This window comes from Grus americana, chromosome 30 (genome assembly GCF_028858705.1).
Source record: "Grus americana isolate bGruAme1 chromosome 30, bGruAme1.mat, whole genome shotgun sequence".
NCBI lineage: Eukaryota > Metazoa > Chordata > Aves > Gruiformes > Gruidae > Grus > Grus americana.
In genome coordinates, this window is record NC_072881.1 from 172,773 (window position 1) to 188,342 (window position 15,570).

Sequence of the window (15,570 nt, forward strand, 5' to 3'; positions counted from 1 at the left end):
GGTGCCCGGGGGGTCTCTGGAGGGGGGGTGAGGTGCTTAGGGTGTCCTGGAGGAGCACTGGGATCATTGGGGGGGTCGAGCGGGGATTTTGGGGTGCGTGGAGTGATGTGGGGGTCCTTGGAGGTGTCTCTGGAGGGGAGCTGAGGTTCCTGGAGGGGCCTTGGGGTCCCTGGGGTGCCCTGGAATGGCACTGGGGTCCTTGGGGGGTGCTCTGGAGGGGTATTGGGGTCCCTGGGTATCATGTAGAGGGATATAGGGGTGCCTTGGAAGGTTCTTGAGGTCCCAGGGGGTCCCTTGGGGTGCCCTGGAGTGGTATTGGGGTCTCTGGGGATGCCCAGGGAGCATGTAGAGGATTCTTGGGCTGTCTTGGTGAGACCTGGGCGTCCCTGGGGATGCCCAGGGGGTCTCTGGAGGGGAATTGAGGTTCTTAGGGTGCCCTGGAGGGGTCTTGGGGTGTTTGGAGGTGCCCTGGAGGTGTGCTGGGCTGTCCTGGAGGAGCATTGGGATCATGGGGGGGGTCCGGGGGGATTTTTGGGTGCGTGGAGGGGAATTGGGGTGCCCTGGAGGGGTGTGGGGGTCCTTGGAGGTGTGTCTGAAGGGAAATTGAGGTCCCTGGGGTGCCCACCAGGCCTCTGGAGGGGTATTGGGGTCCCTGGGGGTGCCCAGGGGGCTTGTGGAGGAACATTAGGGTCCCTGGGGTGGCCCTGGGGGGGTCTAGGAAATCGTTGGAGTTTTTGGGGAGCCCTGGAGTGGTACTGGGGTCCCTGGGGATCATATGGAGGGACATGAGGGGGCCCTGGAGGGTCCTTGGGGTCCCAGGGGGTCCCTTGGGGTGCCCTGGAGTGGTATTGGGGTCTCTGGGGATGCCCAGGGAGCATGTGGAGGGACATTGGGGTGCCCCGGTGGGACATTGGGGTGCCCCGAAGGGGTATTGGGGTCCCTAAGGGTGCCCTGGAGGGGTGTTGGGGTCCCTGGGGGTGACTTGGGGTGGCCAGAGATGTCGGGGGGGCCCTTTGGGGGTCTCCGGGGGAGTTTCAGGGTGCTTACAAGGTGCTTTGCAGTGGCTTGGGGTAACCCGGGGGTGTCTTGGGGTGTCCCCGAGCCCCCCCTTGTCCTGCCCTCATCTATTTGGGGTGTCATGGGGTGCTTAGGAGATGAACTGGGGGGGCTAGGGGCTCCCCGCGTGCCTCAGTTTCCCCTCACCCCCCCTCTTCCCCTCCCAGAAACGGATGTCGGTGACCGAGGGGGGCATCAAGTACCCCGAAACGACAGAGGGGGGTCGCCCCAAATTGGGGGGGCTCATGGACCCCCGTCAGGGTGTCATCGAGAGGACGGGGCGCTGCCAGACCTGTGCTGGTGAGTGGGGGCCCCCCAAAACCCCCCGGGGAAGTGGGGTGCGTTCCTGGGGGAGGGGGTGGGATTTTGGGGGGGTCTCTCTTTTTTTTGGGGGGTCTCCTCTTTTTGGGGGTCTGTTATGGGAAGGAAAGGGGGGTGATACCCTGGAGCACCCCGTTGTCCCCCCAGGAGCATCCCACCTCTGTGTAGAGCTGCTCTGGGATGGTTTTTTTTGTGGGGGGCACCCCCTTCTTTTTTGGGGAGCCCCATTTTTTGAGGGGGGCATCTTCCAGGTCACACATTGTGGCTGGAAAAGGGGGTGATCCCCAACAGCCCCCCATTTGCGCGCCCCCCCCCCAAATTGCAGGGCCACCTTGCCTCAATATAGCCCCACTCGGGGGTTTCTTTTAGGGGGGATTGTTCTCTTTTTGGGGGTCTTGTTTTGGGGGAGCCCTTTCTCTTGGAGGGGAGGGATCCCCTTTTTGGGGGTGATTTCCTTCCAGCCCCCCCTTTTCCCCCCCCACCCCCAGGAATTCACCTCAACCCCCACTCCTGACCGCACTTCTGGTGGGACAAAACCTTGCCTGGGGGGGGGTGGGGTGTCCCCAAATCCTAAAACCTTCCCCTAAAATGATGGGGTACCCCCCAAAATGATGGGGTACCCCTCCCAGGAAACATGACGGAGTGTCCGGGCCACTTCGGTCACATCGAGCTGGCCAAACCCGTTTTCCACGTCGGTTTTTTGGGCAAGACCATGAAGATCCTGCGTTGCGTCTGCTTCTTCTGCTCCAAGCTGCTGGTGGACTCGGTGAGACCCCCCCAAAAAACCAGCGGAGGGGTGGGGGTCACTATAGCCCCCCCCAAATTGGGGGGGGTGGTGGTGGGGTTCAGCCTTCACCTGCCCTCCCAAAAAAAAGAGCCCTGTGGTGGCACCTCGAAGGCGCGGTGACGCTGGCACCTTCTCTCCACGTTGGGTTGTATTAGGAGGATCAGTCCCGGTGTCCCAGTTGGGCACTGGGACCAGTTTGGGGGGTGACAGGGGTGGGGGCTCTGAGAATGGGTGACAAAGTTGGGGGGCGGGGGGGGGGGGGTGGTGCTTAGAAGAGGTGACAGGGTCTGGAAACACACACCAAGAGGGGGTGACAGGGTTGGGGGGGGGACACGGGGTTGTCACCTGCTGGGTGGTCCTTGGAGCCCTGGAGATGGTGGGGGACCACATCGGGACAGCACCCAACCCCCTGTGACCCCAAAATAGTTTGTTGTGACCCTAAACCGTCTTTTTTTGTTTTGTTTTGTTTGTTTTTTGAGCAGAACAACCCCAAAATCAAGGACATTTTGGGGAAATCGAAGGGGCAGCCCAAGAAGCGGCTGACGCACGTCTACGACCTCTGCAAGGGGAAGAACATCTGCGAGGGGGGCGAGGAGATGGACCACAAATTCGGGGTGGAGCAGCCCGAGGGGGACGAGGACCTCACCAAGGAGAAGGTGGGGACCCCCCCACACCCCCAAATCTCCCCCCCCACACCCCCAAATCTCCCCCCTGTGCCCCCAAATCCCCCCTGGGTGCTGGTGTCCCCTCGGAGGTGGCTTAGGGCCCCCCCCCCCAAGTTACATCATGGGGGTGGTGGCACCTTCGTGTCCCCTGTTAATGACCCTGGGTGCTCATTAACGACCCTGGGTGCCCCCATCACCCTGTTAATGCCCCAGCCAGGGCCATGGGGGGTGCAGGCAGTACCAGCCCCCGTTAATACTCCCATGGTCTCATTAACACTCTCGTTATACCCCTGTGACCCTGTTAATGCCTTGTGACCTCGTTAATGACCCCGTTAATGCCCCCCGACCTCGTTAACCCTGGCAGGACCACAGGGGATCGCGAGTGGTACCAGCCCTGGATCCAACAGCCTCGTTAATGCCCCGTTAACCCCTCCATTTCCACGTTAATCCCCCCATTAATGCTCCCGTGACCCTGTTAATACCTCGTTAATATTCCCGTGACCCCATTAATACCTCATTAATGTCCCCGTGACCCCATTAATACCGTTAACCCCCCATTTTTGCATTAACCCCCCTGTTAATGCTCCCTGTGACCCCATTAGTACCCCGATAATGCCTCCGTGAACCCGTTAATGTCCCGTGACCTCGTTAATGCCCTATAACCCCCCTATTTCCACGTTAATCCCCCCGTTAGTGCTCTGTGACTCCATTATTACCCCGATACTGCTCCTGTGACCCCATTAATACCCTGTTAATGCCCCGTTAACGCCTGTTGTGACCCCGTTAATACCCTAATAATGCCCCTGTGACCTCGTTAGTGCTCCTGTGACCCCACTAATACCCCGTTAACCCCCCATTTCCACATTGATCCCCCATTAATGCCCCCGTGATCCCATTAACACCCCGATAATGCTCCTGTGACCCCGTTAATACCCCAGTAACGCTCCTGTGACCTTGTTAATGCCCGTGACCCCATTAATACCCCATTAATGCCCCCATTTCCACATTAATCCCCCATTAGTGCCCCCGTGACCCCGTTAATACCCCGTTAATGCCCCTGCGACCCCGTTAACGCCCTGTTAACCCCCCATTTCCATATTAATCCCCCATTAGTGCCCCCGTGACCCCATTAATACCCTGATAACACACCTGCGACCCCGTTAATGCCATTAACCCCCCATTTCCACATTAATCCCCCATTAGTGACCCTGTTAACACCCCATTAATGCCCCCTTAACCCCCAAATTTCTGCAGTAATCCCCCCGAAAATGCCCCGTGACCCCATTAATACCCCGTTAACCTCTCATTTCCACATTAATCCCCCCGTTAGTGCCCCCGTGACCCCGTTAATGTTCTCATTAATGCCCCTGTGACCCCATCAGTGCCCCCATTAATGCTCCTGTGACCCCATTAATGCTTCCATGATCTCATTAATACCCTGATAATGCACCTGTGACCCCATTAATACCCCCTTAATGCCCCCATTTTCACATTAATCCCCTTATTAGTGTTCTTGTGACCCCGTTAATACCCCATTAATGCCCCTGTGATCCCGTTAACACCCTGTTAACCCCCTATTTCCATATTAATGCCCCCGTGACCCCATTAATACCCCGTTAACACCCTGTTAACCCCCCATTTCCACATTAATGCCCCCGTGACCCCATTAATACCCCGTTAACGCCCTGTTAACGCCCCATTTCCACATTAATCCCCCATTAGTGCCCCCGTGATCCCATTAATACCCCATTAATGCCCCCATGACCCCATTAATGCCCCCTTAACCCCCCAAATTTCTGCATTAATCCCCCCGAAAATGCCCCGTGACCCCATTAATACCCCGTTAACCTCTCATTTCCACATTAATCCCCCCATTAGTGCCCCCGTTAATGCCCCCGCACCCCATTAACCCCCCAATCTCCTCTTTCCCCCCCCCCCCCTTTCCCAGGGCCACGGAGGTTGCGGCCGCTACCAGCCCCGGATCCGCCGTTCGGGTCTGGAGCTTTACGCCGAGTGGAAACACGTTAACGAGGATTCGCAGGAGAAGAAGATCCTGCTCAGCCCCGAGCGCGTGCACGAGATCTTCAAACGCATCTCGGACGAGGAATGTTTCGTTCTGGGCATGGACCCCAAATTCGCTCGCCCCGAGTGGATGGTTTGTACCGTCCTGCCCGTGCCCCCCCTCTCCGTACGCCCCGCCGTCGTCATGCAGGGCTCTGCCCGCAACCAGGTGGGGACCCGCTGCTGGGGTTTGGTTTTTTTGGGGGGGGTGTCTCTGGGAGGTTTTGGGGTCCCTGGGGAGGTTTTGGGGTGACATTGGGGATCCTTGAGGTGGGGGCTGCCTGTGAACCCCCACTGTCATCACCCAGGGCTCTGCCTGAAACCAGGTGGGGGCTGGCTGCTGGGCTCTGGGTTTTTGGGGCATCCCTGGGGAGGTTTTGGGGTGTCATTAGGGGTCCCTGAGGTGGGGGCTGCTTGTGTGCCCTCTCTGAGTACCCCACTGTCATCACCCAGGGCTCTGTGTGCCACCAGGTGGGGCCCAGATGCCGGGGTTCACATTTTTTGGGGGGGTCTCAAACACCTAGAGGGTCCCTGGGGGGGATTTGGGGTCCCTGGGGGGGGTTGAGGGGATCCCCCCACCACCCCGATGCATTTTGGGGTGGCCCCAAACAACAGAGTCCACGATTGATTCTGGGGGTTCCCCAATGTGTTGGAGGGTGCTGCCTGCACTGCGGGGCTCCCCCTGCCCTCCCCCGTTAATTTTTGGGGTCCCCCCCAGGATGACCTCACCCACAAACTGGCCGACATCGTTAAGATCAACAACCAGCTTCGCCGTAACGAGCAGAACGGGGCAGCCGCCCACGTCATCGCCGAGGACGTCAAACTCCTCCAGTTCCACGTGGCCACCATGGTGGACAACGAGCTGCCCGGCTTGCCCAGGGTGAGGGAGTGCAGGCAGGGTACAGGCAGGGCTGGGAGGGGGTGGGAGGGAGGGTTGGGGGTCCTGGGAGCAGGGACGGGCAGGATGTGATGATAGGACAGGCAGGGAGTGCAGGCAGAGGGGGGGGAGAGGAGAGCAGGCAGGGGTGGGAGGGAGGGCAGGGAGTGCAGGCAGCATGGGTAGGACACAGAGTGCAGGCAGGGGATGCTGGCGGAGCAGGCAGGGAGTGCAGGCAGGGGCAGGGCGTGCTAAGAGTGCAGGCAAGGGTATGATGAGAGTGCAGGCAGGGGCAGAGTGCAGGCAGGGGGCAGGCAGGCTGGGAGCCCCCCAACCCCCCACTGCCATGGAGGGTCAGTACCCCAACCCCTATTCACCCCCCAGCCAATCCTGGATCTTGGGGGGCCCTGGGGGGTCTCCCCCCACCCTGAACCCCCTTTTCCCTCTCTCCAGGCTGTGCAGAGGTTGGGGGGGTCCCCCAAATCCCTGAGAGCCCCCCCAGTCATCTTCTTCCCCCCCAAATCCCTCCCCGTACCCCCCAAAGCCACAGCAGCACCTGGGGCCGGCTCCTAGGGGGGGTTTCTGTCGTCCCCCGTCCCCCCCCCCCCCCAGCCGATCCTGGATCTTGGGGGGCCCTGGGGGGTCTCTCCCCACCCTGAACCCCCTTTTCCCCCTTCCCAGGTCATGCAGAAGTTGGAGGGGGGCCCAAATCCCTTAGAGCCCCCCAAATCCCTCTCCAAAGCCACTGTAACAGCTGGGGAGGGTCACTGTGTCCCCCTGGCCAATCCTGGATCTTGGGGGGCCCTGAGGGGGGGTGTCTCTCCCCACCCTGAACCCCCTTTTCCCCCTCTCCAGGCTGTGCAGAGGTTGGGGGGGTCCCCCAAATCTTTGAGAGCCCCCCCAGTCATTTTCCCCCCCCCCAAATCCCTCCCCGTACCCCCCAAAGCCCCAGCAGCACCTGGGGCCGGCTCCTAGGGGGGGTTTCTGTCCACCCCCCCCCAGCCGATCCTGGATCTTGGGGGGCCCTGGGGGGTCTCTCCCCACCCTGAACCCCCTTTTCCCCCCCCCCTCCAGGCCATGCAGAAGTCGGGGCGTCCCCTGAAGTCCCTGAAGCAGCGGCTGAAGGGCAAGGAGGGCCGGGTGCGGGGCAACCTGATGGGCAAGCGGGTGGATTTCTCGGCCCGCACCGTCATCACCCCCGACCCCAACCTGGCCATCGACCAGGTGGGCGTCCCCCGCTCCATCGCCGCCAACATGACCTTCGCCGAGATCGTCACCCCCTTCAACATCGACCGGTGGGGACGCGGGGGGGGGGACACACACACACGTGGGGATGCGGGGGGGGGGGGCTAAAGGGACATGGGGGGGGCACACATGGGGACTTGGGGGGGGCTAAAGGGATGGGGGGATGTGGGGGGGCTAAAGGGATGGGGGGACGTGGGGGGGCTAAAGGGACACGGCGGGGGGGACACACATGTGGGGACGTGGGGGGGGCTAAAGGGACATGTGGGGATGGGGGGACATGGGGTGGGACATGTGGGGACATGGGGGGGCTAAAGGAACGTGGTGGGGGGGACACACATGGGGACAGGGAGGGGGCTAAAGACATGGGGATGGGGGGACATGGTGGGGGGGACACATATGGGGATGTGGGGGGGCTAAAGGGACATGGTGGGGGGGACACACATGGGGACGTGGGGGGCTAAAGGGACGTGGGGATGGGGGGACGTGGGGGGGCTAAAGGGACATGGTGGGGGGGACACACATGGGGACGTGGGGGGCTAAAGGGACAGGGGGACGTGGGGGGGCTAAAGGGACGTGGGGTGGGACGTGGGGATGTGGGGGGGCTAAAGGGACGTGGGGATGTGGGGACGTGGGGGGGCTAAAGGGACATGGGGTGGGACACACATGGGGACGTGGGGGGGCTAAAGGGACGTGGGGATGGGGGGATGTGGGGGGGCTAAAGGGACATGGGGGGACACACATGGGGACAGGGAGGGGGCTAAAGGGACGTGGGGATGGGGGGACGTGGGGGGGCTAAAGGGATGTGGGGACGGGGGGCTAAAGGGACACGGGGGGCTAAAGGGATGTGGGGGGCTAAAGGGACATGGTGGGGGGCACACGTGGGGACTAAAGGGACATGGGGACATGGGGGGGCTAAAGGGACACGGGGGGATGTGGGGGGGGCTAAAGGGACATGGGGAGGGGACACATGGGGATGTGGGGGGCTAAAGGGACATGGGGGGATGTGGGGGGGACACAGGGATACGGGGGGGGACACAGAGGGACATGGAGGGGACTAAAGGGACATAGCAACATGGGGGGATGTGGGGACACAGGCACGGGGGGCTAGGGGGACATGGGGGGGACACATGGGGACGTGGGGGGGACTAAAGGGACACGGGGGGGCATGGACATGGGGAGGACATGGTGGGGATGTGGGGACATGGGGGGGACACAGCAGGGGACAAAGGGACATGGGGAGATTTGGGGGGGACACAAGGGGACATGGGGGGAGCTTAGGGGGTGGGGAGGGGGTTTGGGGGATGTGGGGGAAAGGGGTGGGGGGGGCATGGGGGACACAGACATGGGGGGTGTTGGGGGGTACGTGGGGATATTGGGGGGGTCTGGTCATGTTGGGGGGGGGTGTGCACCCCCCCCAAGGAGACCACAGGGTGTGGCTTTGGGGACAACGGGTGACGGGGCCCCCCTGAACCCCAAATGTGTGGGGTGTCCCCCCCCTCAGGCTGCAGGAGCTGGTGCGGCGGGGGAACAGCCAGTACCCCGGGGCCAAGTACATCATCCGGGACAACGGGGACCGCATCGACCTGCGCTTCCACCCCAAACCCAGCGACCTGCACCTCCAGATCGGCTACAAGGTGGGCCTGCGCCCCGAAACCGAGGGCTGCACCCCAAAACCTGAGGGGCGGGGCGGGGGGGGGGGGGGCGGCCACCCATACTGCGCCCCGAAATGGCTCTTCCAAGGACTGCATAGCCGTAGTCTGCAAACAGGGAGTTACTGGAGGGTTTGGGGGTCACTCCTGGGGGTTTTGGGGTCACTCCTGGGTTTTGGGGGGGTCCCCAAAGAGCATCAGATATTGGGGGGTGGTTTCTGGTTTTGGGGTTCACAGAACTGGGAAGGTTTGGGGGTCGATGCCACACCGCACCCTAAAATGGTTCCATGCGTAGCTTGCAGTTCAGAGAGAGGGAATTCCTGGAGCCTTTTGGGGTCACTCCTGGGTTTTTGGGGTCACTCTTGGGTTTTGAGGGGTCCCCGAGTAGCGTCAGATATTGGGGGGGGTGGTCTCTGCTTTTGGGGTTCACGGAACTGGGGTGGTTTGGGGGGCTGGTGCCACGCTGCACCCCAAAACAACTCTTCCAGGGACAGCGCACGGCTGTAGTCCCCAAAGAGGGAGTCCCTGGAGGGTTTTGGGGTCACTCCTGGGATTTGGGGTCACTCCTGGAGTTTGAGGGGTCCCTGAGGAGCGTCAGATATTGGGGGGCAGTCTCTGGTTTTGGGGTTCACAGAACTGGGGGGGTTTGGGGGGTTGGTGCCTAGTTTTGGGGTCCTTGAAGAATCAGGAAATAAAAACAGGTTTTGGGGTCACTCCTGGGTTTTGGGGGTCACTCCTGGGTTTTGGGGGGGGGGGCCCAAGGAGCATCAGATATTCGGGGGTGTCTGTGGTTTTGGGGTTCATGGAACTGGGGGGGTTTGGGGGTAAATTGTGGGGTTTAGGGTCGCTGCTGAGCGCACGATGTAGGAAGTCAGTCTCTGGTTTTGGGGTTCACAGAGAACTGGGGGGGCTCGGGGAAGAAAACCAGGTTTTAGGGGCTCTGGAGGGTTTGGGGGTCACACCCTGGTTTTGGGGTTCAGGAGGAGCCCTGAATTTTGGGGCTAATCCTTGGTTTTGGAGAAAATGTCCAGATATTTTGGGTGTCAGTTCCTGGTTTTGGGGTGTCAGGAGAACTCCAGATATTTTGGGGGTCAGCTACTGGTTTTGGGGGTTCCTGAAGAACCCTGGTGGGGGGTTTTTTGGGGTGTCACCCCTTAATTTTGGGGGTGACTCCCTTGGGGGCGCCAAAGAGGATTCGGGGCCAAATCCTGAGGGTTTAGATCTGTGAAAACGATGAGGTTTTGGGCTGAAATCGTGGGGTTTGGGCTGAAATCGTGGGGTTTGGGGTCTGCGGTGGTTTTGGGGTCCCCGCCCTGGTTTGGGGGTGCAGGCCTGAGGCGTGGGCCCCCCGTTTTTGGGCAGGTGGAGCGCCACATGTGCGACGGCGACATCGTCATCTTCAACCGGCAGCCCACGCTGCACAAGATGTCCATGATGGGGCACCGCGTCCGCATCCTGCCCTGGTCCACCTTCCGCCTCAACCTCAGGTACCCCGAAACTGCCCCCCCTGCACCCCAAAACTGCCCCCTGCATCCTGAAACTACTTCAGCAACCCCGAAACTGCCCCAGCAACCCCAGAACTGCCCCTGTCACACTGAAACTGCCCCCCCGCGCCCCGAAACTGCCCCCCGCGCCCCGAAACTGCCCCAGCAACCCCAGAACTGCCCCAGCAACCCCAGAACTGCCCCCCCTGCGCCCCGAAACTGCTCCCTGCGCCCCAAAACTGCCCCAGCAACCCCAGAACTGCCCCTGTCACACTGAAACTGCCCTCCCTGTGCCCCAAAACTGCCCCCCCGGCAACCCCAGAACTGCCCCCTGCGTCCCGAAACTGCCCCCTGCACCCCGAAACTGCCCCAGCAACCCCAGAACTGCCCGTCACACTGAAACTGCCCCCTGCGCCCCGAAACTGCCCCAGCAACCCCAGAACTGCCCCCTGCGCCCCGAAACTGCCCCCTGCGCCCCGAAACTGCCCCAGCAACCCCAGAACTGCCCCCCCGCGCCCCGAAACTGCCCCCTGCGCCCCGAAACTGCCCCAGCAACCCCAGAACTGCCCCTGTCACACTGAAACTGCCCCCCCCGTGCCCTGAAACTGCCCCCCCTGCACCCCGAAACTGCCCCTGACAACCCTGGAACTGCCCCCCTGCACCCTGAAACTGCCCCCGGCAATCCCAGAACTGCCCCGTCACCCCAAAACTACCCCTGTGACCCTAAAACTGCCCCTGAGAACCCCAGAACTGCCCCCCCGGCAACCCCAGAACTGCCCCCCGCACCCCAAAACTGCCCCCCATGATCCTGGAACTGCCCCCCGTGACCTCAAAACTGCCCCCTGTGCCCCAGAACTGCCTCATTGCAGAGGGGTGACCTCAGAACTGCCCACCGGCACCCCAGAACTCCTGTCACCCCAAGTTACCCCACTACAGACCCCCCAGTGACCCCAAAACCCATCTGGATGCCCCATAACCTCCTCCTGTCACCCCAAACCTGCCCTGATACAGGCCCCTGGTGCCCCATAACTGCCCCTGACACCCCAAATTACCCCTCTGCAGACCCCCAGTGACCCCCAAACCCGTCTGGGTGCCCCATAACCCATCCAGGTGCCCCATAACTGCCCCGATTACCCCTCTGTGGACCCCCAGTGACCCCCAAACCCATCCAGGTGCCCCATAACTGCTCCTGTCACCCCATAACTACCCCGTCACCCCAAACCTGCCCTGATACAGACCCTCGGTGACCCCCAAACCTGTCCAGATGCCCCATAACCTCCCCCTGTCACCCCAAATTACCCCTCTGCAGACCCCCGGTGACCCCCAAACTCATCCAGATGCCCCATAACCTCCCCCTGTCACCCCAAATTACCCCTCTGCAGACCCCCAGTGACCCCCAAACTCATCCAGGTGCCCCATAACCTCCCCCTGTCACCCCAAATTACCCCTCTGCAGACCCCCGGTGACCCCCAGACCCCTCCGGGTGCCCCATAACTGCCCCACTCACCCCTCTGCAGACGCCCGGTGACCCCCAAACCCACCCCGGGCGCTCCTCGCCCCCTCCCTGACGCCGTCCCCTCGTGTCCCCGCAGCGTCACCACCCCTTACAACGCGGATTTCGACGGGGACGAGATGAACCTCCACCTCCCGCAGTCCCTGGAGACGCGGGCGGAGATCCAGGAGTTGGCCATGGTCCCCCGCATGATCGTCACCCCCCAGTCCAACCGACCCGTCATGGGCATCGTGCAGGACACCCTCACCGCCGTCCGCAAGTTCACCAAGCGCGACGTCTTCCTCGAGCGCGTGAGTTTGGGGTCAAAAATGGCTTTTTTGGGGGGCAGAAAGGGCTTTTTTTGGGGGGGGGTCAAAAATGGCTTTTTTGGGGGGCAGAGAGGGTCCTTTTTTAGAGTGGAAAGGGCCCTTTTGGGTCATTAAGAGCCCTCTTGGGGGCAGAAAGGGCTCTTTTGGGTCCTTAAGAGCCCTTTTGGGGGCAGAAAGGGCCCTTTTGGGTCATTAAGAGCCCTTTTGGGGGCGGAAAGGGCCCTTTTGGGCCATTAAGGGCCCTTTTTTGGGGGCGGAAAGGGCCCTTTTGGGTCCTTAAGAGCCCTTTTGGGGGTGGAAAGGGCTCTTTTGGGTCCTTAAGAGCCCTTTTGGGGGTGGAAAGGGCTCTTTTGGGTCCTTAAGAGCCCTTTTGGGGGTGGAAAGGGCTCTTTTGGGACCTTAAGAGCCCTTTTGGGGGTGGAAAGGGCCCTTTTGGGTCCTTAAGAGCCCTTTTGGGGGCGGAAAGGGCTCTTTTGTGTCATTAAGAGCCCTTTTGGGGGTGGAAAGGGCTCTTTTGGGTCCTTAAGAGCCCTTTTGGGGGCAGAAAGGGCTCTTTTGGGTCCTTAAGAGCCCTTTTGGGGGTGGAAAGGGCTCTTTTGGGTCCTTAAGAGCCCTTTTGGGGGCAGAAAGGGCTCTTTTGGGTCATTAAGAGCCCTTTTGGGCCATAAAGGCTCTTTTTTGGGGGGCAGAAGGGGTCTTTTTCTGGGGGCATGTCCCAGAGCGTGGGGGGTTGTGTTTGGGGGTGTTTCGGGGCTGTGTGGGAGTTTTTGGGGTGCCCTTACGATACCTCCAGGAACTTTCCAGCTTCTTTTGTCGCTTTTTTGGCTCGTGACGGAAGAATTTGGCTCACCCCAAATCCCGGGAGAACTTAGAGGAGAAGATTATTTTTTTGGGGGGGAAATATCTTTATACTGTGGGTGTTTTTGGGGTGCTGAGGGGTGTCCCCCAACCCGCAGGGGGAGGTGATGAACCTGTTGATGTTCCTCTCGACGTGGGACGGGAAAGTTCCCCAACCCGCCATCCTGAAACCTCGTCCCCTCTGGACGGGGAAACAAATCTTCTCCCTCATCATCCCCGGACACATCAACTGCATCCGCACCCACAGCACCCACCCCGACGACGAGGACAGCGGGCCCTACAAACACATCTCCCCCGGGGACACCAAGGTGGGTGGGTGGGTGCTCTGGGGAGGGGTCTGGGGGGGGGGCTTTGAGTGCTCTGAGGGTGTTGGTGGGACACAAGGGTGCTCTGAGGGGAGTTTGGGTGCTCTGAGGGGGGTTTGGTGGGACGTGAGGATGGTCTGAGGGGGTTTTGGGGACTTGAGGGTGCTCTGGGGGGGCTTGGGGTGCTCTGGGGGGGGTTTGGTGGGACGTGAGGATGATCTGAGGAGGTTTTGGGGACTTGAGGGTGCTCTGGGGGGGGCTTTGGGTGCTCGGGGGGGTCTGGGGGGGCTTGGGGTGCTCTGAGGGGGGTTTGGTGGGACATGAGGATGGTCTTGAGGGGGTTTTGGGGACTTGAGGGTGCTCTGGGGGGGGGCTTTGGGTGCTCTGGGGGAGCTTGGGGATGCTCGGGGGGGGTCTGGGGGGGCTTGGGGTGCTCTGAGGGGGGTTTGGTGGGACATGAGGATGGTCTTGAGGGGGTTTTGGGGACTTGAGGGTGCTCTGGGGAGGCTTGATGGGACTTAAGGTGCTCTTGGGGGGGACTTGAGGGTGCTCTTGGGTGGTGGGGGGGGACCCCAGGTATGTCTGGGGGGGTACCAGGGTGGCTATAGAGGTGCGTTGAGGGGGGGAAGAGGGTGTGGAGGAACTTTGGGGCAATTGGGGGTGCTCGGGGGGGGGGGGTTGGTGGGACACAAAGGGATCGGGGATGCCTTGGGATGGGTGACGGTGGGTGTAGAGGACCCTTGGGGTGCTTAGAGGACACGAAGATCCTTCAGGGTGGTTGGGTGAAGCACGGGTGGGGGGCTGACACCCCGTTTTTGTAGGTGATCGTGGAGAACGGGGAGCTGATCATGGGCATCCTCTGCAAAAAGTCGTTGGGCACCTCGGCGGGTTCCTTGGTCCACATCTCCTACCTGGAGATGGGCCACGACACCACCCGCCTCTTCTACAGCAACATCCAAACTGTCATCAACAACTGGCTCCTCATCGAGGGTCAGGGTGCACCCAGACCTCGGGGTGGGGTGTTGGGGGGGGGACGGGACGGGGGGACGTGAGGACCCCTCGTGATGCCACAAAGTGGGGGTTTGGTCATCTGGGGACCTTCTCGGAACCTCGTCTTTGTGGGACGGAGGGGTCTTGGGTGTTCGTGGGGGGTTTTGGACAGTATTCTCTAGGACAGTTGGGATCCAGGTGTTCTTTGGGGGGGGCTTGCACCCCTTTTTTTGGGGACAACAGGGACCCAGTTGGCTTGGGGGTGGTCTTGACCCCCCCCCCTTTTTTAGCCCTGAGGACCTGGTTGTCCGTGGGGTGCCACCAAACCCCCTTTTCTGGTAACCGGACCCAGGTATCTCCCCTGGGGTCAGGACACCATGGCAGAGGGTTGGGTTTTGGGGTGAAGGGCACCCTGGGGAGGGACAGGATGTAGGGTGGGGGTCACCTTGAGGTGGGGAGCACCTACCTGACCCCCTGGTTCCTTTCTCCAGGTCACACCATTGGCATTGGGGACTCCATTGCCGACGCAAAGACCTACCAGGACATCCAGAACACCATCAAGAAGGCCAAGCAAGATGTCATTGAGGTGGGCTCTGACTTTTGGGGGGGCTCCCTGGGGTTTTGGGAGGCGCTTTAGGAGGTTTTGGGGTGTTTCTGATGCTGGGGGATCCCCAGGGGGGATTTGGGGTGTCCTTGGGGAGGTGGATTTGGGCACTCTGCAGCGCCTGGGGGGGGTCTCACTGATGCCAGTGGGTCCCAGCAAGTTGGGGGGTACCTCCAAGGGGATTTTGGGGTGCTTCCCAAAGTTCTGGGCACCCCCTGTGTCTGTGGAGGGTTTTGGGGTGCCCTAGTGATGCTGTGGGATCTGGCAGTGGGGGGATGATGTAGGGTTCTGTCTGGGTTTATGGAGCATCCTCAACGATCCTGGGACATTTTGGGGTGCTCCTTGCAGTTTTGGGGCATCCCCGGTGATGCTGGGAAGGTCTTGGGGGGGCTCCCCCCAGGTTTTGGATCATTACCAGTGACCTCAGCACATTTTGGGGTGTTCTCTGAGATTCTGGAGCATCCCCACCCATCCCAGGAAGGTTTTGGGGCACCCCCAGTCCCACTGGGACACTTGAAGGATCCTCCACGGGTGGTTTTCATCAACCTCAACTCCCCTCCAAGACATCTTGGGGTGCTCCCAGGGTTTTGGGGTGCCCCAATGACACCGTGGGGGTCTCTGGTGGTAGGTCATTGAGAAGGCCCACAACAACGAGCTGGAGCCCACCCCGGGGAACACGTTGCGGCAGACCTTTGAGAACCAGGTGAACCGTATCCTCAACGATGCCCGTGACAAGACGGGTTCCTCTGCCCAGAAGTCCCTCTCCGAGTACAACAACTTCAAGTCCATGGTGGTGTCAGGGGCCAAAGGCTCCAAGATCAACATCTCCCAGGTATTGGGGGGCCCT

The 15,570-nt window shown here is 61.1% G+C and overlaps 1 protein-coding gene across 2 annotated transcripts in view; it reads left to right on the top strand.

The window, feature by feature from the left end:
* Nucleotides 1-15,570, top strand: part of POLR2A (RNA polymerase II subunit A) — a 28,240-nt gene that overhangs the window by 430 nt on the left and 12,240 nt on the right. Inside the window, exons 2-14 of one of the 2 annotated variants that reach the window (XM_054806746.1) lie at nt 1,224-1,356; nt 2,007-2,143; nt 2,647-2,820; nt 4,778-5,059; nt 5,609-5,770; nt 6,842-7,062; nt 8,514-8,646; nt 10,024-10,148; nt 11,738-11,948; nt 12,923-13,132; nt 13,951-14,119; nt 14,611-14,705; nt 15,352-15,555. In XM_054806746.1, the coding sequence (XP_054662721.1) occupies nt 1,224-1,356; nt 2,007-2,143; nt 2,647-2,820; nt 4,778-5,059; nt 5,609-5,770; nt 6,842-7,062; nt 8,514-8,646; nt 10,024-10,148; nt 11,738-11,948; nt 12,923-13,132; nt 13,951-14,119; nt 14,611-14,705; nt 15,352-15,555 (2,256 nt within the window). Of the gene's footprint in view, nt 1-1,223; nt 1,357-2,006; nt 2,144-2,646; nt 2,821-4,777; nt 5,060-5,608; nt 5,771-6,841; nt 7,063-8,513; nt 8,647-10,023; nt 10,149-11,737; nt 11,949-12,922; nt 13,133-13,950; nt 14,120-14,610; nt 14,706-15,351; nt 15,556-15,570 lie in introns of those variants that run through there. The other variant, XM_054806748.1, reaches the window with a different exon arrangement.